The sequence below is a fragment of the Sorex fumeus genome, unplaced genomic scaffold (assembly GCF_029834395.1).
Source record: "Sorex fumeus unplaced genomic scaffold, SorFum_2.1 ptg000086l, whole genome shotgun sequence".
NCBI classification, from domain to species: Eukaryota; Metazoa; Chordata; class Mammalia; order Eulipotyphla; family Soricidae; genus Sorex; species Sorex fumeus.
The window spans coordinates 10,906,044-10,932,245 of record NW_026606143.1 but is presented as its reverse complement, the minus strand read 5'-3'; the positions used below and the strand labels follow the sequence as shown (position 1 = coordinate 10,932,245).

The 26,202-nt window shown below is 39.7% G+C and overlaps 1 protein-coding gene and 1 non-coding gene across 2 annotated transcripts in view; both read left to right on the top strand.

The window, feature by feature from the left end:
• The window catches only part of OTC (ornithine transcarbamylase), a 75,598-nt gene that overhangs the window by 22,531 nt on the left and 26,865 nt on the right, over positions 1 to 26,202 (top strand). Inside the window, exon 4 of the mRNA XM_056131209.1 lies at positions 4,187 to 4,274. Within this exon, the coding sequence (XP_055987184.1) occupies positions 4,187 to 4,274 (88 nt within the window). The remainder of the gene's footprint in view (positions 1 to 4,186; positions 4,275 to 26,202) is intronic.
• LOC130039466 (U1 spliceosomal RNA) lies at positions 15,280 to 15,444 on the top strand. Its single transcript, XR_008794890.1, has one exon. It is a non-coding gene; the product is annotated as a U1 spliceosomal RNA (small nuclear RNA).

Below are 26,202 nucleotides of genomic sequence, written 5' to 3'. Positions count from 1 at the left end.
CCATCACCAATGTCAACTTCCCTCACCAATGTTCCCATGTTCCCTCCCATATGCTACCCCCACTTCACCCACCCACTAGCCCCCTGTACTCCCGCAGACAGGCAGCTTTCTTTTTTTCCCTATTTTTATTTATTTTTTTTATTTGTGAATCACCGTGAGGTACTGTTACATACTTACAAACTTTCGTGTTTGCATTTCAGTCATACAATGATCGTGTACCCATCCCTCCACCAGTGCCCATTCTCCACCGCCAATGATCCCAGTATCCCTCCCACCATCCCCTCCCCATCCCCTCTCACCCACCCCAACTCTGTGGCAGGGCATTCCCTTTTATTCTCTCTCTCCCTTTGGTTGTTGTGGTTTTCAATAGAGGTATTGAGTGGCCATCGTGTTCAGTCTATTTTCTGGAGTCTACTTTCAACACGCATCTCCCATCTCGAGTGGGTTCTCCAAACACCCCTTACTTGGTGTTCTCTTCTCTATCTGAGCTGCCTAGTGAGATTTGACCTGTTTTGGACTGGGGTCAGGGGCTACTTTTTTGATTAGTAACTAAGGTTGCAGGGACAATTCCTTCTCTGAAACAGAGCATTCCCCACATCACCATTCTATCTTTTCAAGAACTTCTGAAGTCTTTGACTCCTACTTCTAACTTCAACCACTTTCTGTGACCCCCCCTGTTCTGTATGCAAATGCTAGCAGGTGGGGGAACATAATAATGGAAGTGCTTCTTAAATTATTAGAGTATTTTTCATCAACCAGAAAACAAGGTTATTAGCCATGTGATGACTCTACTTTCAAAATATATGAGGAATCCACCCAATTTCTCCCTACTTCAACTGATACCATACTGTCGCAAATCACAAATCACAAATCATCCTGTTATTCGTCGATTGCCTCGAGCAGGCCCCAGTAACGTCTCCTTCATCCTAGCCCTGAGATTATATTCAAGGCTCTTTAGGAGAATGAGACCCATCATTGTTACTGGTATTTGTCATATTGGGTACGCAACGGGGAGTTTGCCAGACTCTGCCGTGTGGGCAGGTTACATTCGGTAGCCTGCCAGTTTGTCCAAAGTAGGAATGAGATAATAAGTTGTCATAATAAGAAGTCGCGCGGCCGCAAATGCAGCCGCGTGGTTCCGGAAGCTGGTTTTTATAGTCTCTGTGTCTTGGCCGTTGATGGGATTACACGGCGCCAGCTCCCGGAAGACTATAAAAACCAGCTCCTGGAAGAGAACAGTGCAGTCTTCTGCCCCCGCGCCTGGCTGTCCTCGCTGGGGCCCCTTGGAGAGGAGCGGGTTGAGCTTTCCTCTCCGCCCCGACCAGGGCTCCGGCAGCCGAAGACCTCCAGGACTAGCCACCACCATGCTGAGACCACTCTCCGCACACATGAAGGTACCGGCAGAGGAACAAAGGCAAGCGGGTCCCGGGGCTGAGATCTCCAAGCCTACTCAGATCAGAGTTGAGCATCCTCCACCCAGATCCTCCAAATTCCAGTAGACAGGGGTCACACCCACCAACTGGCCCCCTGGCGCCGTGTAACCATACTGTACCTATCAAATTATCAATCTCACCTGATTGTAGGTCTATTGATAAGTCTTCCTGCTTCTGCCCTGCCCAATGATAGGCATTCTAACAAACCTAAGTTCAATGATGTCACTCCTGTTGCTTCCTCCCCACATTCTTCTGTGTCCTCACCTCTACTACTCTCCTCCTTGCATACTCTGTACATTTCCCACCAAACTTGCTGAATCTTGAACCCATTAGGCATGACTCCTCCTTTGGACATGCTCTTCCTGCTGTCTATTATGTTTCAACGTGGCTTTCTTGGCTGTGTACTTATAATTACAACTACTGTTCTCTATATTTATTTTACCTTCCCTGCTGTTTTATTTTTATCAATTATCAATACCAAACATACAACATATTGAATTAATAAATTCCATTTCTTATCCATCTCTCCCTATTAGGATGTGTTACCTCCTATTGAAGCATTTGGTGCAAGGCTTTTCCCAGTGCCTACAACAGCACACTGCATACAGTTTTATAATGAAAGAATATATTTCAGACCATGCTATAAGGTCAAGACCTGTTGTGGTCACTTAACAGAGACAAGATGCACCCACATTTGGGTAAACTGTTGGTAGAGAGGACACCATGCCTTCATTCAAAGGTCATTATCTACATAATATCGCTTTCTGGAAAAAGTATGGATGGCTACAAAGATGGTCCAAAAGAAGCATTAGAGATCAGGGAAATGATACTGGCTTGTGATTTCTTTGTGGTTAGAACTGGTATTGGGGTATCCTCATCAGGACCTTTTATATTGAACTTACGCCTAGTACAAAAGGAAGGTTCATCTGTATTTTCTTATCAGCTTACCAAGATATAAGGCTGAAGGCTAAGGGGATAAGACAGTAGATTTAAAAGGCTGCAGCAGTAAAACATTAAACATGGAATGATAGCCCTTATTAATAAGGGACCATTAACAAGTAGGACCGTTAACATATTTCACATTCTCTCATCAATATCTCCAAGGACTTTTAAGGCTCCAGAGAAACTTCCTGGATTTTACAGGTGAAGAAAATGGAGTTCAGTTTGGCTGTAATTGTCCTGCCTCTGTAGATCCCAAAGCAATTTGGCTCAAGACTGGTCTCCCCTCGGCAACATAGGAGTATAGGCTTTAAAAAAAGTATTAGGCTTTCTGACATTCAGAAAACCTACCTATAAAATTCTTATAATAATATTTACTGTGCTCATTGTTAGAGTGAGGGATTCAATGGGGGAATGTTTATAAAGTGGTGGCAGACGGCATTACTCTATAATACTCATTGTTTCAGTCACAACATTGTGACTTCTAGATAAACAAAGGTATAAGAGAACACTTTAATGTATAAAGTAAGTAGAATATGACTATTTAACTTTACACAGTAACAGGACTGAGGGCTCTTGTGTAGTTTTAACTTTTAAAGAATTTTTTAAATAAACCAGAAGTAGAACGATTAATAGAAAAGCACCCTACATTATTTACATTTATACTAACAACCTCTAGTATGCTACCTTTATTTTTGTTGCTGAAATATCTTGAAGTAAATTAAAACTATCATGACATTTTGTCCCAAGCTACATTAGTATGCATTTTAAAATAAAGGACATTTCCCACATAGCTACAATATCATGATCACACTTACCAGAAAAGACTAATATTATTTATTACCAGTCCATATTCAAATTGCGTTATTCAAATTGTGTTGACTTCTGGGGGATCTGAAATGTCTCATCCCCCAATTCACAATGCAATTATTTATTTCCCCTTTCTCATAGGAAACAGATGGGAATCAGCCAATTGTGACTCTTGTATTTTTTTCCAAAAGATAAATTAGGTAAATTACAGTAGGGAGGAAAAAGTAATATTTGCAAAATTCTTTGGATGAGTCTCTATCAAGTAATTATACTTAATTGCTTTTTACATTGTATACCAAATAAAGCTTTTTCCATGGATCCTCTCTCAAAGGAAACAGCAAATTTCTGAAAGGATACATGTTCCCCAGAATGTATGATGACCTACACTTTATAAAGAAAAAATAATTCAATTACTTCAAAAATTTATCTATGCTCCTTCCCAGATAGCCACCTTCTCTAAAAGCAACTTCTCTTATAATTTTTGTCATTCTATGTTAGCTTTGTTCCAGGGCTTCCTATAAATGTAATTAATCAATGGGTACTTTTTGGGTCTAGCTTCTTAAATTTCAAATAATAAAATTTTTGAGATTCATTCATGTTGTATGTGTTGCTTTTTGTCTTCATAACTGAGTAGCATTCTGTTGTAATCCATGCTATCCTATACTACTGCTTATTTTTGTATCTTTCTGGATGAATATTATTATTGTTTTCAAAGACTGAAAACCAGTTATTCGAAATAAATAATGCCATGTCACTGCCAGGTACTTTCTAAGAGGGCTTTCTAAGAGGGTTGAAAAACGGGCACACATTTTAAGAATAGTTGAGTAGTTGCACAATAATTTCATCTCTGTCCCATGAGTCCTCCTTTTACTTTGCATATGACTTCCTTGTAGGGAGATTAGAAAACTTTAAAGAATTTGGAGTTTTCAGTAGAGATGTGTTAATTATTTATAATATTGTTTCTAGCTAACTTTGAAAATGCTTTGTTTTACGTTTTCTTGTAGGTTTTGCACTTCTGGGAGGCCATCCTTGTTTTCTTACAACACAAGATATTCATTTGGGTGTAAATGAAAGTCTCAGAGACACATCCCGGTTTGTAAATCTTTTCTTCAAAGCTTATTTCAGTATGCTAAATGTCTGATGTATAAACTTCATAAAAGAAAATTGCACCTCCTTAAATAATAATTTTCCTTTTCAGTGTCCTTTTCACTATTCTGTTTTTTTTTCTTTCGTCATCTTCTGATTACTTTCTATGGGTTAAGATCTTTCTTTTTCTTAGCAAAGTGAAGAGGTATCTGATTATAAAAAGTTAAGCTTAAGGAAATTTCAAAATCATCAACAATTACTTTTACATTTTTAATCGAAGGAATAGAGGTTCAGGGAAATTGACACCTTCAATGACTCCTAACTAGTTATCATTGGAGCAGGTGATAATATTAATTAGCAAACATTTTATGTGTGTTTATTGGGTGTTAGCATAATTCTAACTCATTTAATCCTTAAGATGACTCAAGCATATTGGCATGAAGAGATTAAACAATTAGGGACATACTAGCTATTATAAAACAACATTTCCAAATATCAATGACTTAACATGGTGCAGATGTTCCTGATTTGTTAGCAGGGAAGACCGATTATTTATGTGACTTTTTAAAAAATTTTATTGAATCACTGTGAAATAGTTACAAGCCTTCATGTTTGGGTTACAATCACACAATGATCAAACACCCATCCCTCCACCAGTGCGCATTCCCCACCAACAATATCCTCAGTTAATGGCTCCTTTCCCACTCTTCCCCTGCCTCCATGGCAGACAATATTCACCATACTCTCTCTCTACTTTTGGGCATTATGTTTTGCAATACAGACACTGAGACTTATCATGTTTTTTCCTTTATCTACTTTCTGCACACATCTCCCATCCCGAAGGGTTCCTCAAGCCATCATTTTCTTAGTGATCACTTCTCTATTCCAGCTGCCTTCTCCCCTTTGCTCATAAGGCAGGTTTCCAGCTATGGAGCAATCTATCTGTCCCGTGTATCTACTATCCTTAGGAGTCAGCCTCATGTGACTATTCAGGGACATTGAATGAGAATGTCTATCATCTTCAACATGTGGACTTCAAGGTCACTTTAGGCTCCATAAAGTAAGTCCGTCCAGACAATGTCTGCTATTTATGGCAGTTTCCTGAGAATATAATAAAGAATTCCACTCGTTTGAATTGCTGAAGAAATTTCAAAGACTTCTCTTTAAAACTGTTTATTGCATTATTTCAGGTGGAACAATATTAATATAAAGAAATTCTGTGTTCATATTCTTTTTTTTTTTTGCTTTTTGGGTCACACCCGGCGATTCTCAGGGGTTACTCCTGGCTCTGCACTCAGGAATTACCCCTGGCGGTGCTCAGGAGACCATATGGGATGCTGGGATTCGAATCCGGGTTGGCTGCATGCAAGGCAAAAGCCCTACCCGCTGTGCTATCGCTCCAGCCCCTGTGTTCATATTCTTGATGCAATAAACATGAATGAGTCTTTCCTCCCAGTATGTTGCTAATGAATGGGACTGTATTTGTGTAACAATTCTGCCTCCACAAAAATTAAATATACTTTTTTTCAAACCCATATTATGAGATGGTTAAGGGATGATATCAGGTATCTTTTCCAACTAGCAGTTTAGCAGTCAGTAAGGATTGGCAGCCAAAAAGATATTGGGGCTCAGAAATTGGAGGAGTGGGTAGAATCCAAAAGCAAGAGACAATTAGGCAAACCTGGGCTGAAAACTGAGGGTGAGTATAAACCCGTTAGTTACTGTGCTTGCTGGTACCTCAGCAATCCTCACTTCATTCCTTAGTGAGAGGAACCTTACAAATAACTCAAGAAATATCCTAACAAGTTCCAATGTAATAAGGACCTTTTACTCCCTATAAATCATTGCATTGCTGCGTGGCTATATGCATACTAAAAATTTCATCCACAGAATTTTTTCTGGCCATTCCATTTTACCCAGGAGATTATGAATAAAAATAATACCTAATCAGCCCTAGCCACTTGAAATCCCTGTGAAAATAATACAAAGGAATTCTTACCGGCCCAGTTTGACAAAATAGTAAATCCAAGATGCAAATGAGTTTATCAGGTAAATCAGCATTCCAAGCATACTGTTTTGTCTACTCCTATAACTCATGAGAGGAACAGTGAAATGAGTTATGGAAAGTGTTGGATGTATGTCATGAAGTCCCCGTGTTCGATATTCATCAGGACAACTCAGGACTCAGCATATAGTTGAGTTCACACTATGACTTATTGCAGTGAAAGTATGCTAAGCACAATCTACAAAGGAAGAGGACACATGTAATGAAGTTCAGAGGGAAGCAAGTGCAAAATTTTAAGAGTCCTTCAACAGTAGATTCACTTTGACATGACTCCTTTACCAAGGACTTGTGGACATGTGTGAAGCAATGCCAAGCAGGAATAGTTGGCAAGTCTAGCTCTTCAGATATTTAGTGCTAAGTGTTTTTTGGGGGAAGGTTCACATAATATATTCTACAAAATGTCAGTAAAGAATGTGTTTATTTTAATCCATGTTGTTCAGAGAAACATATTAGGCACAGTGAATCACTCTTATCAGTCCTGGGCATGGAAGAAATGCTCCCCAAATCAACATACCCAGATGCCATTCTAAAGCCTGCACTTCAATCAGATCTTTCAAAGGATAGCTATCAATCCTGCTATGCTAGCTTTTTATTCCTTTACAACTTGGAAATCATAAGACTTGAGATGATTTAGGTACAAGCTTTACCTTGTACCTAATCAGTAAATACCACAGGTGAAATTTTCTCTGGATCTTAATTTCCTTTTCTATGAAACGAGGGCTTTAATCCTTTACTGCTACACTCTTAGTACATGCAAATGTATGAAGCATTCCTTCAATAAAGGTATATCCCAATGTAAACTATGCATCGACAAATGCTGAATTAAAGTGTGGTGGAGAGATTAATTTCAAGGGTATAAAATATGAATGAGTGTGAGAATTAGGTTGGGGAACTTGTTAAAATGCAGAATTCTGGGCTTTACACTAAAATTATAATTCTGAAGGTTAGAGCTCTGATGGTATTTAGAATCTACACTTTCAAAAGAGCCCTAAAGATTTTGTTGTAAGAGCAACTGACCACACTTTGAGAGACCCTAACTTTTAAGGTTGTACAGTAATACTGGATTGTTGTTCTAGGTATCGGTTTTGGCCAGGGCAATAGTGAAGGGAACACTAAAGAAGGGACACAGAGTAAGATATTTATATGGCGTCATTGTGGGCTGATATTAAAAGATGTAGGAAAATGAAAGGATTTTTTGCTTTGGGAAAGTTATCATTAATATTGAACCAAAGGTCAAACCTCCAAGGACAAATATACACAAGGCATAGCTCCTCCAATGGTCTCTTGGAGGAAGACCATGTGCGACTTTGAGAATTGGTGGGGAAGACAGCTAAACTCAGTGACAGAAAATGAGCTCTAGGGTCTCTTTGTGGGAGAATTCTGGAATTCTCATTCCTCAGAACAGATGCAGTTAGGGGTAGGAAGAACAAAGTTAGAAAGAAATGAAGAGAATAGGACAGTGCAATGTCAAAGGAGACTGAAATAGGAGATGGAAATGTCAGAAGGGGGTAGAGTAGTGACTGAAAATTTTGCTTTCTTTTGCGTGCCCTATTACCACTTAATCTGCCAAAATATCTGACCATGGCATGAAATGGGTGAGATGTGGATCTTCAACAAGTCCAAATTGAAGACTACTTGAGAAACCCATTGCCTTTCACAGAAAGCAATTGAACTGGAGAAGCAAAGAAGTGAATCTTAATGAAATCCTCCCTGCCAATACACAGCACAGCCCAGAGCAATTGCCTGCTTGCTTCTTATACAAGCCAAACTTTACAAGATGCAAAGAGATTGCAGGAGGCATAGTGCACACCTGACACTGATTGACAGTGTTGCTCTGTCACTTGTCTGGGGCTGGAGGTGGAGGGCAAGGGAGCCTGGGGGAATGAAAATGCGGCTGGGCTGCATGCTGGTGGAGGAAGAACTTGAGGGGAAATACAGAGAATGTAGGAACAGGAAGAGACAAAAAACCAAAGCAAAATTGGAGCAATCTCTTGAAAGCTGTTAAAGGCAATTTCCATAGTGTCACCGATTTAGTCAAATGATTTAATTATTCATTTATTCAAAAATATTTATTGAATGCCTTGTTTTTCTCCCAGGCATTGTTTTGGCACTGAGAAATAAAATGCTGATCAAGTCAAACAAAATACTTGTTCGAGTGGAAATTAAAGTCTGCAGGGAGGAGACTTTCATTAAACAAACAAAGCACGAATAGAATAGTAGTTGAAATAAGTGCCATGATAAAGCAACGATCTGTGGGAAGTGGGGGGCTACTTCAGACTGGGTGGTCAGAGAAGGTTTATTTGAGGTCTTAGTTGGATACTCATCAAAAAGACAGAGCCAGGTATGCTAGAAATGTGGAAGGAGTACCATAAAATTGCTGAAATAAAAAGCTTAAGACCAGAGCAAGCTTACGATATTAGAGAACAGAAAGAAAGTTAGCAGTATTATTTGAATCTACAAATAACTATCTTTTTTTGTTTTATTTTTTATTGACTCACCATGAGATAGAGCATTATAAAATTGTTCATGATTGTGTTTCAGTCATACAATGTTTCAACACCCATCTCTCCACCAGTATAATTTCCTAGCACCAAGGTCCCCAGTTTCCCTCCCACCCCTTTAAGTCACCCTCCACCCCAGGCTGCCTCTATGGCAGGCACCTCTCTTCTCTCTCTCTCTCTTTTATCTTTCTCTTTCTCTCTCATTTTAGGCATTATGGTTTGCAATACAAATGTTGAAAGATTATCATGAATATCCCTTCAAATAACCACCTTTTAAGTCTAAATATTTTTTTAAATACTTTTCTGAGTTAGTCCTATATCAGCCACTAAAGGAAGGCAAAAAAGCAGGGAGAGAAAATCGTTAATACACATGCAAAATAAAATAGATCACTCTTTTCATACTTCATTAAAAGAATAAAAATAAAATCTGTTTCCTCTTCAAAGGATTGTGGGAAAATTTTTCTTAGCTAAGTCCAAGTTGAGTATTGGATGATCTGAGGGTGCTCTAGGGAAGTGAGAAGGAGTACTGAGACAGAGCCATTGACTTGTTCTTATATAGGGATTGATATGTCAGAAGTCCCACTAAAATCCTATGTTCCATGATTCATTAGGAGATCTTACAGGAGTCAGCATATGGTCATAGCCATGGCTGGGATTTATTACTGCCCCCCTCTCAATGAAAGAAAAAAAGCATACGAGGCATAATCAGTAAAGGGAAAAGGTTCATGGTGAAATCCGGGCCCAGAGTGATTTGCCTTGTACATGGCTAACCCCAGTTCTATCTCCAGCATCCCATCTGATGCTCCGAGCATCGCCAGGAGTAATTCCTGAGTGCAGAGCCAGGAGTAACCCCTGAGCATTGCCGGGTGTGATGTAAAAAGCAAAAAAAAATCATGGTGAAATCATTGGACCCCCAAGGGTGGCTTGTGTGAGGCAGAGAGAGAGGGGAATTTTCTCCGGATCTGCCTCTGCTACCCCAGGACTGATGCAGGTGAAGCAAAAGCGACAACACCAGATCTCTGTTCATTCGCAATTTCCAGGTTCTTCAATATTTTCAGGAATGAAAATATGAATAATAAAGATGCTCAGACTCAGAGTTGGAAAGTAGAAAAGTTTATTGGAAAGTAGACGAGAAAAGGAGCTCCCCAAATGGGGAGGAACTTAGTACAGGACTAAGTTAAAAGTGTTTTGTGTAGGCCCTTAAAGGCCCTTTGCATTTCTTATCCATCGACAAGTTCTACAGAGAAAGTGTGGAATTTCCAGAGTGGTCACGCTGGTTTGAGTCTTTCTGGCCATCTGCCTCAGGTATTGCTCATTCTCTTAGCTTCCTTGTGAGCCTAAGCTCTGAGGAAGAATTTTATGATGAACAACTGTTAACACCCTGTTTATTAGAAAAGCCCAGGAACTTGCAGGGAGTCAAAAATGTAGAATGAGCCAGCCAAAAGCGGGACAGCTCACAGAAGCTGACAAAGGTAAAATGAGGCTGGGAAAGGAGAGTCAGTCCTAGACCTCACCCAGGGTTTATAGGCTTTTGCCTTCCTTAGAAAAAGGAATCAGGAGTAGTAAGGAGAGAAGTAAAAAACAGATTTTATCTGGAGGACTTTAGAGGATAGGAAAGGAGAGAGAGCGAAGAGAGAGAGAGTAACACAGTGGCTCCTCCAAAGATGGAGAGAGCCTCAGTACACATTTAAAGAGGGAAGATGCAGGTGACACATGTGCTCTGGCACCACATGTGCTTGGCCATGTGGGCACAAGCAGCACATGGGCTCAGACAGCATATGTGTGCTCTTCATTTGTTCAAAGTGGCTTTTATAGGGTTTCTCCAACCTACCCCACTGTGAGGATTTCTAGCTAGGTAAGAGTTCATTGCTAGGATGGTTGCCAAGAGGGGTTGCCTTGGTCTGGAGTTTCTATGGCAGAGGTGGGGATTGTTCTAGTGTCATAAAACTTCTAAAGGTCCTAAATTGCAGTGTCTGTCTCTGCTGAAGTTTGTGTCTTTGTGTGGTCCAGCCTCCACACTGTCACTGGTGTCAGGAAGATCTTACCAGGCCCAGGCCTTAATTCTTGCAGCTTCAGTGTTATTGGATTTATTACTTCTCAGAAATTCCATTGCCATGGGCCCTCTCCTATCTATTTGGCTGCGTCATTGGAGTTAAGTCCAGGGGAGATGAGGTTCAAATTTCCTAGAGTCCTCTCCCTGTGCTGGTGGTGGTTGGGGGTGTAAATCACATAGGAGAAGCTTCAACCTTCATCAATGAGTTGTGACATGTGTAAATTTCTATTAGACAAGTTCATTAAAGATTCAGTGTCAGGGGTTTTGCCTAGGAGCTGGTAACATAGACACCCAATACTCAGGATCTTCCGAAGTTCTATATTTCCAGAAGGAGAGCAGTCATTTTAGCATAATCCACTGTGTATATATGAACAATTTAGGCATGAAAATATTCTCATTATTTCTAGAAATGGTGGAATCCTCTCCTAACTCTCAGTTTGCAGATGCAGCCAAGGGTCAATTTTAAAAGCAGGTTCTTGGTAGAAAGTGATGCCAGAACTCCCATGTTAACTCATTTTGTCATAGCTGTGCTTTCCTCTCTACCAAATTTTGCTAAATGGCCTTTAGCTAGGTATACTTTAACTGGTAAGAGACTGTATCCTATATCCATGGAAGGAGACCCTAAGTATTTGAATTGCTTTGTGTTTTTCAGTGTAGTGTGGATGCTTCTAGAACCAGTGTCCCAATTGGTACAAAACAACTGTTGTGGGCCAAAAAGTGGCTTAGATGGTAAAACATAGGCCTTGAGATCTGATCTTCGGTGCCGCATGAACCCCTCTTCCAGCCCCGTCAAAACAAAGGAATCTCCCATTCTGTTCTTTCTCCCTTTGAGTCTTAACAACTCTGTTCCAACTCCCCTAATATATCACCATAAAACACTCACCATAGATATATTTCATTGAAATTTGCCACATCTTTGAGGATACTCTCAGTTTTTGTCCATTCTCTGGTGCTCTACTGGGGTGAAGAGTTAAGCATTTTGTACCTGGGATATAGTTCAGTGGTAGAGAACAATGCTTATGTACAAAGCCCTAGATTTCATCCCTGGCACCATATATTTTTTTCTAAAATTTGGATAATTTGTTTTTCCCGTGCTCACACTTTGCGCCTGCTTTTAGATGTGACAATAAAAGTAACACCTAAGCATGACTCATATCACCAGATCTTTGGAAGTCAAAAACAGAAGTAACTTAGCAACAGCACAGGAACATTATCACTCCAGTTCCAAGGCTTTGTATTTCTTCTGTAATGAAAGCTGTTCATGCCTAATGCTCTGAGTCCACTATTGAAAGGTGCATAATAGCTTCACAGTCATTTTCACTTTAATACAGTAGTTAGTAATGCAGCTTCAGGAACCTTGTGTGTAAAAGGCTCCCTATAAAACCAAATAATGTAACATTATTCTACTCCAATTATTTTCCCTATGGATGTAATTTACTTATCGTAGTTAGTAGTTGCTAAAGTGTTTTCTGCCAGTGTAAAAGTTGGAGAAATGGAAATCAGTCTAAATAACACTATTCCTTTCTAAAGGCTGCCATACAAATTACAGCAAATTTGTTAGCTTAAAACAATAGAAATTTATTCTATCATAATTGTGGAGGCTAGAAATACAAAATCCATATGTCAGCAGGACTGTGCTCCCCCTGAAATCCTAGGAAAGAACTTACCTCTTCCTACTTCTGGTGGCTCTCTGCAATGTTTCTTGGGCATTCTTTAACTTTTTAAAAACATTTTTTATTTTATAAAGTAGTTCACAATATTTGATTACATTTAATATTCAAACACCAATCCCACCACCATTACACCTTCCCACCACCATATTTCGGCCAAACCCAAACCCCTGCCTCAAAGCAGAACTGAAATAATATATTTTGTATTGTTTGTTATGAAAAACTGCTGAAAATATTACAAAAAAGTTTCCTTAGAGGAAAGAGTGTGAAGATTGTTGTATATCACCGAGGGGCCATTAAGCCCTTCTATAAGAGATCACTAACATGTTGTTAAAGGCTGAGCCTTATATATATCTGTAAAAAAATGTCAAAGTGGATAGCACTGTAGCACTGTCCTCCTGTTGTTCATCAGTTTGCTAGAGCGGGCCAAGTAACGTCTCCATTGTGAGACTTGTTACTGTGTTCGGCATATCACCAATAGCTTGCCAGGCTTTGCAGTGCGTGGTACTCTCAGTAGCTTGCCTGACTCTCCAAGAGGGGGGAGGAACCGAACCTGGGCCGACCAGGTTGGTCACATGCAAGACAAACGCCCTACCCACTGTGTGGGCTGGAGCAATAGCACAGTGGTAGGGCATTTGCCTTGCATGCAGCCAGCTTGGCTGAGCTGGGTTCAATTCCTCTGCTCCTCTCGGTGAGCCCAGCAAGCTACCAAGTGTATCTCGCCTGCACGGCAGAGCCTGGCAAACTGTCCATGACGTATTCGATATGCCAAACACAGTAACAACAAGTCTCACAATGGAGACGTTACTGGGCCCTCTCGAGCAAATCGATGAACAACGGGAGGACAGTGACAGTGTAAAAAAATATTTTCCTCTAAGATTGGTTGCCTCCTACTTTGAACACCATAAAATGTAGTGCAGTACTTTTGGAGTATGGGTAGGGTATGTGGTATGAAGTGTTGAACCAGGAATAGGTTCACTCATGATGAGGCTCACCCAAGTATGTGGAGAACAGCCATGAGCATGGTGGCGGTTGAGTTCTGGAGGTTTTGGGCTGCTAGATCTGGGTCCTAATTCTTTAACTTATAGCTACATCATTGCCCCATCTTTGTTTCCACCTTGACCTGGGTTGCTTCTCCATATTTACGTTAGCATCTTCCCCCTTTTTAGTGAGGACATCATTTAGGGCCCATCAAACTCAGTATAGTATGAAACTCTTGACCAATTATGATATGACCAAATCCAACTCCTAAACAAGTCCACATTCTAACTTTCCAAGTGGACAGGAATTGGGTGGTGGTGGTGGTGGTGGGGAGAAATAATTCAGTCTGCTGTAACAATATATTCACCTGCCCCTGCAGAAATACAGGAGGAGTTCAAATCATTTTCATTCCAATAGCTTATATAGTAGAAGTCATAGGGAGCTTTGTGGATGAGACACCAATTCTCAAAATAAGTGTTTCACTTGCCTAATTGAAAATAATTTTTAAAAGAGGAAATACTGTTATTAAGGTATTCATGTAGATAATATTAAGACTGGGAAATGCATTATGTTTCTCGGCATTTTTTGAAGTACTGGCACCTCATGAAAAGTCCGTAGCTAGTTACTAATAAATTGGTATCTAATAGGAAATCTATTTTTTCCAGGAATATTTACAGATGAAGCCAAGAATGCATAGTAGTTATATATCTTTGGGTATACAGTAAGAAAAGTCAATCTCTCAGAGTTTGACTTAAAGGCATTTTGCCATAGTGTAAACAGCAGGGGCTTTGATGCAGGGTCGGATTTCTATTCAAGTCCCATTGACCCTGTTGTGATTGCTTCTGAATCATAAATCCCTCGGCTGTGAAATGGATAGACAAATATTTCTCTCAATGAAGGCTGGAGTGATAGTGCAATTTTTGCATGCAGCTGACCTGAGTTCTGTCCCCAAAATCCCATATGTTGCCCTGAGCACTGCCAGGAGTAATTCCTGAGTTCAGAGTAAGGAGTAACCCCTGAGCATTGCCATGTGTGCACCAAAAACAAACAAATAAAAATACTTCTCTTAATGATCCAGGTGACGAAGATGAAATGATGAATAATGTTTGCAAAGAACAGACATACAGAATAAATCAATTAATTAATACTGAATAGAATGGTGGCTTAGCACACTCTGTTTATTTTTGTGGTTTCCTATCAGTTTATGCTGACCTACTTCTAATATGCCTATAACACATTTTGAGGAGGTCATTCAAGATACCCTCCATAAATGACTCGGGGCCTCTAAACTAGAAGCTAGCTACTTATTCATAAAATATCATTGAAATGGGGCAGGGGGGGAGAAGAAAAGTTATGTGCTCCAAGGGGCTGGGATGCAGACAAATCCAAGACTATGTCAGTACCCTGTGCTTTACTGCTGAGCCATATTCTGCACCCAAAAACTAATATCTAAGTGAAAACAACCTGGTCATTATAGAAGAATTTCTGAGCAATGTGCATAGGACATTTTCATTTAACATTTCTGGGCCTTTCCTAATACCAACCCATTTAAGAAGAGGAGCCCACTTAAGCTTGCTCACCATATTATCTTGTGTCTTCATCAGATAAATAATGATATAACTACTATTGCTACTCAGGTGAGTGCTCAGATATTCTCCATTCGGGAAAGAGACTCAAAAAATGACTTCTTGACCAAGAGTCTCTTCTTGGACTTGGCTTGCTTCCATAAAAAGTGGAAACAATACTTACCTCGTAAGGGAGATACCATGGTTGCAAAGGTGGTTTTCACAAGGTGAGGCTTATCCTCTGCACTCCAGATGTGCTGATTTCTGTGATTTCTCCAAACGTGGAAAACTTTACTGAATAATTCATGGTAGTGGGAGAATTGTGTTTGTGCTTGTGCTCTGCACTGACAAAAAAAGTGAAAACAGAAAACATTTATATATACATATATATTTAAATAGGGGTCACTTCTGGCAATAGTTTGCCCTATGCTACCATCCTCAAGGATCACCAGGGCCACACCTGGCAGTTCTAGGGATTTGGGTTCATCTATCTGGGGACATGAGGTACTGGAGATGGAATTTAGATTCTCACACATGCTAGGTCTTGACACCAGTTCATCCACATCTCCAGTCCTGGGAAACATTTTTTAAAAAATGAAAACAAGATTCTCAGTAGTGTCATTATACACAGTCAAAAATTTCTCCCACTCTTTGCTAGTTAGTTATTCAACTAATAGTAAAGCCCCTTGATAGTACATTGGGATTTAGGGGGCCACATTTCAGGATGGGATAGGAACGAAGAACGAGTGGATGGATGCTATGAATCGAAAACTTCTGGTTGCCTTTGGCTTTTGTAACACATTTACATTGATTCAATAGTTTAGAACTAAATGAATTCCCTCTAAGAACATCCTCATTTCTCCTTAGAATATGGGAATATCAATGTGAGTGTCCATCTTATTGTTGTCTTTGAACTTAAGATCTCACTCAGGTGCTGGGGTGGTGGGGGATATGGCAAATATACATTATTTGTGAGAGCCCGAGGTGATCTCTGGCACCACTCAGTTCCCCAGCACCACCGGGTGTTTCCCCTTCTCCCAAATAAACTTGTTCAGCACACTACTGCCATTTTGTTTTTCAATATTTGTTCATTCAACCATACAGACTCTGCCCTCGGCCTTCCTAAGACTCTAGTGGACTTTGCTTATGGTGTGAGTCTTTTGTTTTGTTTGATCTGGTTGTTTTAGTTAATTCCTAATCAAGTTTTGATATTATATTAAAGAGAAAAGTCAAAGAATAATAGAAACTCAAGGGAGATAAAGTCTAAATGCTTTAGATCAAGTACCTCCTATGTCTATGTGACTTTACATCTATGTGATCAGCAAGTTTTGAGCTTATACAAAAGGGAAAATATCAAAGAATAATAAAAGTCCAAGGTAGCAAAAGTATATAGATATAGATAGTCCTTTTATTGTTTCCCTTATACCATTTCTTCAAAATTGTAATTGAGACAGCATTAAAGTATACAGTATCAGGGCACTCTACATGTTGAGCAATTTCCTTCATTTTTATCCAATCTGACTTTCCTGCAAATGTACAGTATTAGGGCACTCCACATATTGATCTGTCCTCTTCCACTTTTATCCAATTTGGCTATCCTGACAATTCTATGCAATCTGACCAAAAGTTTTCTTTTAAATTGCGTCGACATTTAAAATGATCTTTCTATGAATCTTTTAAATTGGTCTTGCTCTGAGTCTTCCTTATATTCTGTCTTTTCGTATCTTTATAAATTCAGGCATCTTAATATATTTGAAGATTTTGACTCATTACAGTTATTATTCTTATTGAGACTTAAATTGTCCCTTATTTGGTCAATGTGCTCTTTCAAGTTGGCTGCTAGGTCATTTTGACATGACCATATTAGTCTTTATTAGCTTCATTCTTTATAATATGATAAGATGTTCCAGTATAATTGTGCAAATTTCCTTACTAAGGCAAAGAAATAGCCATGGCTCATTTTCAATTGCTATTAAAAATCATGTTGGGAGAATTTTCCTTTATGGTATGATATGCTTTTAGCATGGCTTTTTGTAGACAATATTAAAGTAGATTTTAATATATGTATATATATACATATATAGGCACAAATACTGCTGTTATATGGAAATAATCCAAGTTAACATTTTAGTTCCTGGAACATCTTTCCATTTAAAGCTCTATGTTTTTTTCTCTCTTTTTTTCTAAACAGTAGGGGGAGGTAATAGATGGAAAGCTTTAAGCAGGGAAAAACAAGTTAAATAAAGCTATTTTTTAAATCCTAGTATTGACTTTTACATATTAAGAGCAAATGAACTTTAAATTTGAGTAATTCGGATTTTTCAAAGGATGTTTTGCCACCATTGTCTGCATAATTGCAAGAATGTATTGGAATGCAAACAGAACTCCATATATGCAACGGAAATGAAAAATCACCAAAATTAAAAGTCATTACTAAGCCAGAGTATTTTTAACTTGTCAGCTGATCTTTTGTAGTACATGCAACACATCTTTATTATCTTTAAAGCTGGTATTTAAATTGATGGAGAATTATCTAAACCCATATTTCTGTTAATGGGCTTGTAGTCCAGCTCCAGTTAAAGATTTGCCATTGTTCCCAGGAAAAGGACAGTTTTAGAGCTCTTTAGTAGCTTAAAAGAAGAAAAATAAGAATGGTGACTTCTTCTTGCTTTATAGCACTTTTAAACATAAGGTAGAAAGCAATGTCATTCACAAGATAATAAGAGCAATCTATTTAAGGGCCTTTAATATCTTTGTTTCTCCCAAGCGATTCCGATGGGAAAACAGCCTGACAGTCATTCTTCTGCCCACGTATCAGCGATTTCACTTTACCTTCACTCTCGGACTGAAAGAGGACTGAGATTGCCGTTTCAATGGGAGAACAGTGACTGTGACAGTTTTTGCCCAGAAATGCTTTTATGTTCCAGGGATTCTTTGCATGTACAGGAATATTTTCTTTTATTTGTAGTTTGTTTACAGTTCAGTCCATTACATTGTGAATTTATTGGATATTTAGCATTCTTTTAAACATAAAATAGCAAACATCCCTGAGTAGTTCTGTAAATGCAAAGCAGAAATAAGAAGAACCTGGGAGTTTGTTAAAAATACAAATGACTTTAGGCTCCAACACTGACTGACTCACTGAATCCAAAACACAACTGTGTTTTTATTTGTTTTTTGTTTGTTTTTGTTTTTGGGCCATACCCATGGATAAGCAGGAGTTACTCCTTGTTCTGCACTCAGGAATTACTCCTGGCGGTCGGTCCTCAGGGAGACTCTGTGGGATACTGGGAATTGAACCAGGTTGGCTGTGTGGAAGGCAAGCACCCTACTCACTGTCTCTCCAGCCCCTGACTGTGTTTTTAATAAAAGTTTCTGGTAACTTCTGTTGCATATTCAAGTTCTAGAAGCATTTAAAAAATATTCACATACTACTAATGCAACCAAGAAATCAAATACATATTAAATGAATGAAAAGTCTCATACCATTTCAACATTAATTGCAAACTTAATCAAATGCTTTTAAACTTTTGACATAATCACAAGCACAGCTTTCTGATTTCCTTGAATGCACGAACATGTTAGAAAAGATACACATTAAAAGACTATTAGTCAATTTTTTAATAACAAAATTTGGCACAACTCTATTAAGATAGTTATTTTTGTTTTACATTCTCATCCCTACTTTGTTTTTTGGGTCACACCCAGCCATACGAAGGACTTACTCCTAGCTCTGCAGTCAGGTATCATTTCTGACAGCAGTCAGCAGACCAAATGGCATGCTGGGGATTGAACCCTGGTCAGCCATGTGAAGGCAAGTACTCTACCTGCTGTACTATCTCTTCAGTCCCCTAATTCTATTCTTAACCTCATAGGGATCTGAAATTTAAACCTCCTTATATTTATGGGTTGTCAGGAAATCTAAGATATGGTTTTTACACCTTTTCAGGGCTTGTGCAATTTTATCAGACTGGAAAGAAAGAAAAACTATGTCAGGAGGTTAGGAATGTAGGTTAATGATTGCTGAGCTCTTAATTTTGGTTGGTTTGTGGGACCTGGCTGCTAAGTTTAAAATGATTTAAACTCAAGTGGTTGACCTTTGGCTGAATATCTTTTCATCATATAGTTTCCTTTTTTTTTATTATTGTGGGCACTATATGGATTTCCTGTTGCTGCTTTTACCACAAATTTAGTGGCTTAAATCAACAAAAACATGTCATTTTATACTTCTGAAGGTCAAGGGTTTAAAATGGGTCCACAAGTCTATGTTTCCTCTGGGAGCTTCGGGGGAGAATCTAATTCCTTTCCTTTCCCAGTTTCAAGATTCAGCCAACATCCTTTGGCTCATGGCCCACTTCCTCCACCTTCAAAGTCAGCAGCATAGCCAGAATCTTCTCTCATTTATTATCTCCTGTCTCTTTTATTAGAACACTTGTAATTAAATTTGGCCAATGCCAAGATCAACCCTCAATCTCAAGATCCTTGATTTAGTCAAAATAGATTCATTTAACCCAAAACAATTGCAAAGTTGCTTTTGCTATGTGAAATAATATAAACATAGGTTATGGGTATTAAGATGTGACCATCTTTAGTGAGAAAGGGGAGAAAGGGGTGATATCATTCTGTCTGCTGTAGGTAGGTCTTTACTGACAAATACAGATTATGTTAAGAGATTAGGAGCTCAGGATATAGCTCAAGTTTAAAGTACATGCCGAGTGTATTTAATTCCCTGACTTCCATCCCCCAGCACACATGGCCATCCTTCCCCACTTTCTCAAACCCCCATTAATGATGCTTGTGGTCTTGGTGGACTCTGCCACACCACAGAGCTGATCAGAGCATTGTAGAGAATGGTTTGGTACTGTTGCGGATGGCCCCTAGAAAAATTTAAAGAAGAGATATTCGAGGGTCAGGTAGATGGTACAGGGGCTAAGGTGCATGCCTTGACTGATCTCAGTTCAATCCCAGCAATGAATGTCTCCCTGGGCATCTCCAGGTGTAGCCATTGGAGCCTCTGATGACTGTCAGGGCCTTAAACCTCAGGGCCCAAGCAACGCTGCATCCTCAAGCCCTCACATTGTACAAACTAAGTAACTTTGGAAGTGGTCCCTGGGCCCTTAAGCACTGCTTAGAATACCGCCCCCCACCACGAGATCTTCTTTCGCTTTCATTAGTATACTTTTAGTTTCTGATACCATATGGTCAATTGTAATATTTTAATTATTTATTAACCCACTAAATACCCATCTTCCAGAATTGCCGTACCATATTTGATAGGGTTCAAATATGGTTTGAACCATGGTAACACCTACAAGGTCGATTAGAGGCCGCCCCAAAAGCCTCTATTATTCTCGGAAAGCCTGGCAAACTACCGAGAGTATTTTGCCTGCACGGCAGAGCCTGGCAAGCTATCTGTTGTGTATTCGATATGCCAAAACCAGTAATTACAATGGGTCTCATTCCCCTGACCCTGAAGGCATCACCAATACGGCAGCATTGAGAAGGATGAGAAAGGAGAGGCCGATAAAATCTCAAGGCCAAACTAGGCTGCCACAATGAAGGAAGACAAAAATGATTGTCTGTACTTTCAATGCACGTATATTAGCATCAGATGCATCCATCGAGGACCTGATGGCACAAGCGCGAAAGATCAAGTACAACATCATTGGTCTAACCGAGACAAGAAGGCACCAATCTCATCACGCTGTTTTCGACACTGGAGAAGAATTGGTCCTCGGAACATGTGATAAAAAGAGGTGTCGGAGGCGTCGGCGTCCTTGTTAACATGAACTTGGCCATGAGCATTGTTTCATTCGAATACCTAACAACTCGAATTGGACGTTTACATTTGAATAGATGTGGCTCACTGCCGGCAGTTTCTATCTTCGTTGTCTATGCACCAACATCCAGTTATGATGAAGGAGAAATTGAGAAGCTCTACATGGAGCTGGAGAAGTTCTATAAAGAAGACCACACCTTCTACAAGATTATTGTGGGTGATTTTAATGCCAAGATAGGACCGAGAAGATCAGCCAAAGAACTTCACATCGGGACCCATGGCCTAGAATGGAATGAACAGAGTGAGAGACTGTCTGAGTTCATCATGTCGACCAAGACCATCCATGGTAACTCAAGATTCCAGAAGCCCAAGTCTAAAAATTGGACATGGGAGTCTCCCAGTGGATGATTCCACAACGAAATAGACCACATCATATTCAATCGATGGTTTTGCCTGACCAATGTCGCTGTTGTCCCAAAATTCCAAACAGGATCATGCCACCGTCTCCTTCGTGCAAAATTCTACTTCACAGAGAGGGAGAAAGGGCTGCAAAGTTTAAGAAGAGAACTCCCAGAACGACCACCAACTGGGAGCTCTTTGTCACTATTGCGGCAACATGGGAAGATGCCATTGTTAACAACATTGACGAGGAATACGATCAACTGGTTCAGCACCTCCATGATTGTGCGAGGAACGCCAAGAGAGAGATAGCCACAAAAAAACGCCTGTCTTCGAAAAATCTTGAGGTTATTCATCAACGTGGTTTGGCGCATGTCTTAGGCAACTGCAAGCGAACATCCAAGCTCGCAAAGCAGTGCAGAGATGCGATCAAGGAAGACCTCAAAGAGAGAAGAGCAGAAGTGCTGGTAGATGCGGCAGAAGCCGGGGAAAGTATTCGTAACACCCACCTGTCCTTCGCCAACTACAAGACCAAGATGACTGCTCTCCGACGTCCTGATGGATCTATCACATCTTCCAGAAGGGCAATGGAGAAGATTATCCATGACTTCTACTCAAATCTCTTCAATAGCCATGTCCACCTGCCAACATACCAAATTCCACAGGATGGATATGTCATTCCCAATGTTCTCCCTTCCAAAATCCGACATGCCATCTTGTCAGTAAAGAAACAAACAGCACCCGGCCCAGACAAGGTCAGACCTGAACACCTGAAGAACCTGCCGTCAGTACTCATCAATACGCTGGCTCAGCTCTTCACATGCTACCTGTCTGAATGCAAGGTTCCATCCCAATGGAAAACCAGCAGGACTGTACTACTGTACAAGAAGGGAGACATCCATGACATTGGCAACTGTCGCCCTATCTGCCTATTGTCTGTCATCTACAAGTTGTTCACTCGAGTCATCCTGAATAGGATTGCAGAACACTAGATGAAGGACAACCATGCGAGCAAGCCGGGTTCTGCAAAGGATATAGCACCATCGACCATATTCACACGATAACTAAGCTCATTGAGGTTTCTCGGGAGTTCAAGATGCCACTCTGTCTAACGTTCATTGATTTAAAGAAAGCCTTTGATTCTGTTGAGATGGAAGCGGTCATTGAAGCCCTAGCCAATCAGAGCATTCAAACTCAATACATCAGGATCCTCCATGAGCTGTATTACGGATTCACTACCAGAATATCACCATTCTACAAAGAAGTAATCATTGATGTCAAGAGAGGGGTTCGGCAGGGTGATACCATTTTACCGAAACCCTTCAGTGCCACCCTTGAGAACATCATGCGGTGACTGGAATGGGAAGGTATGGGAGTGAAGATAGATGGTTGGCAACTACATCACCTCTGCTTTGCTGATGACATTGTTTTAATAACACCAAACATTAGCCAAGAGGTACAAATGCTGGCCGACTTCGACCGTAAGTGTGGAAAGGTCAGACTACAGCTGAATCTTACGAAGACAATGTTTATGAGAAACAGCCTTGTTCCTGACACTCCATTCGCTCTTAACGGAACGACCATCTTCGAATGCAAGAGTTACATGTACCTAGGTTGAGAAGTCAACATGACAAATGACCTGGCACCGGAGCTGCGCAGGAGGAAGAGAGCAGCTTGGAACGCCTTCAAGAGCATCGAAGAAATAGCTAAGAGGACGAAGAAACTCCGGCTCTGGGCACATCTCTTTGATTCCACTGTTCTTCCTGCATTAACATACGCCTCAGAGACCTGGGCCCTATGCAAACAGGATGAGAAAGCTATTCTAGTCTCCCAAAGAGGAATTGAAAGAGCTATGCTTGGAATATCACATTTCTCTCAAATGAGAGAAAGAATCCGGAGTTCTGACCTCCATCGACTATCAAGAATCAGGGACGCTGTCTCGTTTGCCAAGGTGTCAAAAATAAGATGGACTGGTCACGTAATGAGATTTAGAGACGATTGCTGGACTACAGCCATTACCGACTGGGTTCCACGGGATGTCAAAAGACCACGTGGCCGCCCACCTACCAGATGGTCAGACTTCTTCATCAAGATCATGAACGATTTGTTTGAAGCTTTCATGTTCCTAGAACAAACAGACACCATTGGGTTACACTAGCATGCGACAGGGACAAATGGAGACGTTACTGGCGACCGCTCAAGCAAATCGACAATTAATGGGAAGTCAAGTGATCAAGTGATTTATTAACCTAGACTGGTTTCAATATTTTGAAATGTATGCCTTTGTTACTGACACTGTCACTGTCCTCCCATTGTTCATCGATTTGCTTGACCGGGCCCAGTCACGTCTCCATTGTGGAGACTTGTTGTTACTGTGTTTGGCATATCAAATACATCATGGGTAGCTTGCCAGGCTTTTTCGTGCTGGCGAGATAGTCTCAGTAGCTTGCTGGGCTCTCCGAGAGGGATGGAGGAATCAAACCCAGGTTGGCCGTGTTGGCCATGTGCAAGGCAAATGCCCTACGGCTGTACTACATTCTCTTATAATAACTTGAATTACCAAGAAGTTTCACTCCTAAAGAGACAGGAAGGTGAATCTGAAAATTTAAATTTCTTCTTCAGGACAGTTAACTGTTATTGTTTCGAAAGGACTAGTTGTGTCATCTTTCTAACTGAAAGCTGTGTATGGCACCAGATCCTAGTTACCCATTGAACTCTGCTTGTCCCTCATTCTGTATAAGAACACAGATGTTGATGGGGTCTGTTCATTTCAGGAACAGTTTTTTTTTATTATTTCTGGGCCTACTTAGGTTAAAAAGTATGTTAATTATTTGTGGCTTATCACACTCTAAATAGTACATACTTATATATACTATGACCAAAAATATAGTTAGTAAAAACCCATAAGATATCTATCTTCATATAGATATTACCTAATGTTTTCTGATTAGGTAAATAAATTTGAATGTACACGGTAATAGTTATTTTCCAATGAAATACATTATCATTGTCTTTTGTGAATTTTATTTATATTAATTAATTGTGGCCTTTATAGATGCAACTCTTTTGTTTAATGAGTTTTACTACTATAAATGATAACAACTTGACAAATGGCTGCTCTTTTAAGCTGATTCTTTTTCTGCTTAGCACTGCCCCTGACATTTTAAAAATCACTTGCTTTTTGGCAACACCAGGGGTGTTAAAGAACTGTACTGATTTTATCCTTCCTGAGTACATGGAATTGATTTGTCATTCTCTTCTTTTCTTTCTTTGTAGACAATATGAGACCAAAAAATCTAGGTTCTTAAGATGTTTACAGATTTTGAGGGGGAAAATTATAGGTATTTCTGCTGTCTTGAGATTGCTCTCAGTAATGACTGAGCTGAAAGAAAATACTTCTGCCTAAATGTATAAAATAATAAGTGCTTATTCTCTCCAGTAAAACATACCATGTTGTTATCCCTTACTTTTCTTGCTATATGGGATGTCAGCAAATACTAAGACTTTCCTCTTGATTGACCCATTGTTCAACCCAATAGTAGAATATTCTATTCTCCTTCCACCCACTACCTCTGTATTTTCTGGAACAATAGTTCCCTGCCTTGTCTTCAGAGCAAAAGAACTTGAGGAGCCTTAAAAATACTAACGTGAATCTAGCATTTTAGCTTTGAATTTAACCTTCAATAGGGCAGATTCAGTAATTTTCCTCACTCCATAGATAATAGCTGTGCAATCAAAGTTGAGGTCTTCAATTCTAAGTGGTGCCGGGAAACCTCAATAAAGCAGACACAATAAATCTCCCTGGAGATTACTACATCATAGACATTCTAGAGATAGCAGCTCAAAACTGTGCTTTTCCAATTTTCTTTTTTAAAAAACTCATATGTATAGGTTATTGCTTCTCCAATTGCTCCCCTAGGGTCTTCCCTCTTTCAGGCTCACCTTCATCCATTCCTTCCAGACCTTTTTAAACTTTAAAAAAAACTTTCAGTGGGGCTAAAGCAACAGAACAATGGATAAGGTACATGCCCTGCATGTGACTGACCTGGTTTCAATACTTGGCACCCACTATGGTTCCCTGAGTCTGCCAGAAGTGATTCTTGAACTCAGAGCCAGGAGTAACTCTGGAACATCATTGGGTGTGCTACCTTCATTTTTATGAGCTCAAGATAAAGTTTACATGTAATGCATGCTAAATCTAACAAAACTCAATGCACATGGTAAAATTAATTTTTAAGAAAACATAAAAGTTTGGTAGCCCATGATCCCAGCTCCCTAAAATTATTTGAGATTACAATAGAAATAAAATATCTTTTTCTGATTATGAGCTTCTAGAAGGTCAGCTGCTATGGTTAACCCAAATTTTTCTCCTACTGTACTTACTTTACAAAATGAGAACTATTTTAAATATTCATTTAGGATCAGTCGCCTTCTACTTTTTCTCTCTCTGGTAGGACTTTAGCTATAAAATTAACCAGTTCTTTTGAAAAGGAGGAATTGGTAATTGATTATAGAAGGCAATGTCTCGTAACAATAACAGTCAAGTTTTGAGTTAAATGAACTTTGGGTTGAACATAAGTTCCTCTAATTTAATGAGCTATTGTGATGCAGGGCAAATTACTTACCCTCTCTGGGTTTAAGGTCCTTCAAACTATAAAATGACAATAATTAATACCCATCTGTCTGTGTTGTTTGAATTTGTTGTGTGACTTGATTTGTCTTGCTTGCTTAGTGGATTCTTTTTTTTTTATATATAAGTTTTTATTGTTTTATTTTTTGCTTTTTTGGGGTCATACCCAGTGATGCTCAGGGGATACTCCTGGCTCTTCACTCAGGAATTACTCCTGGCAGTACTCGGGGGACCATATGGGATGCTGGTGATTTAACTCGGGTTGGCCATGTGCAAGGCAAACACCCTCCC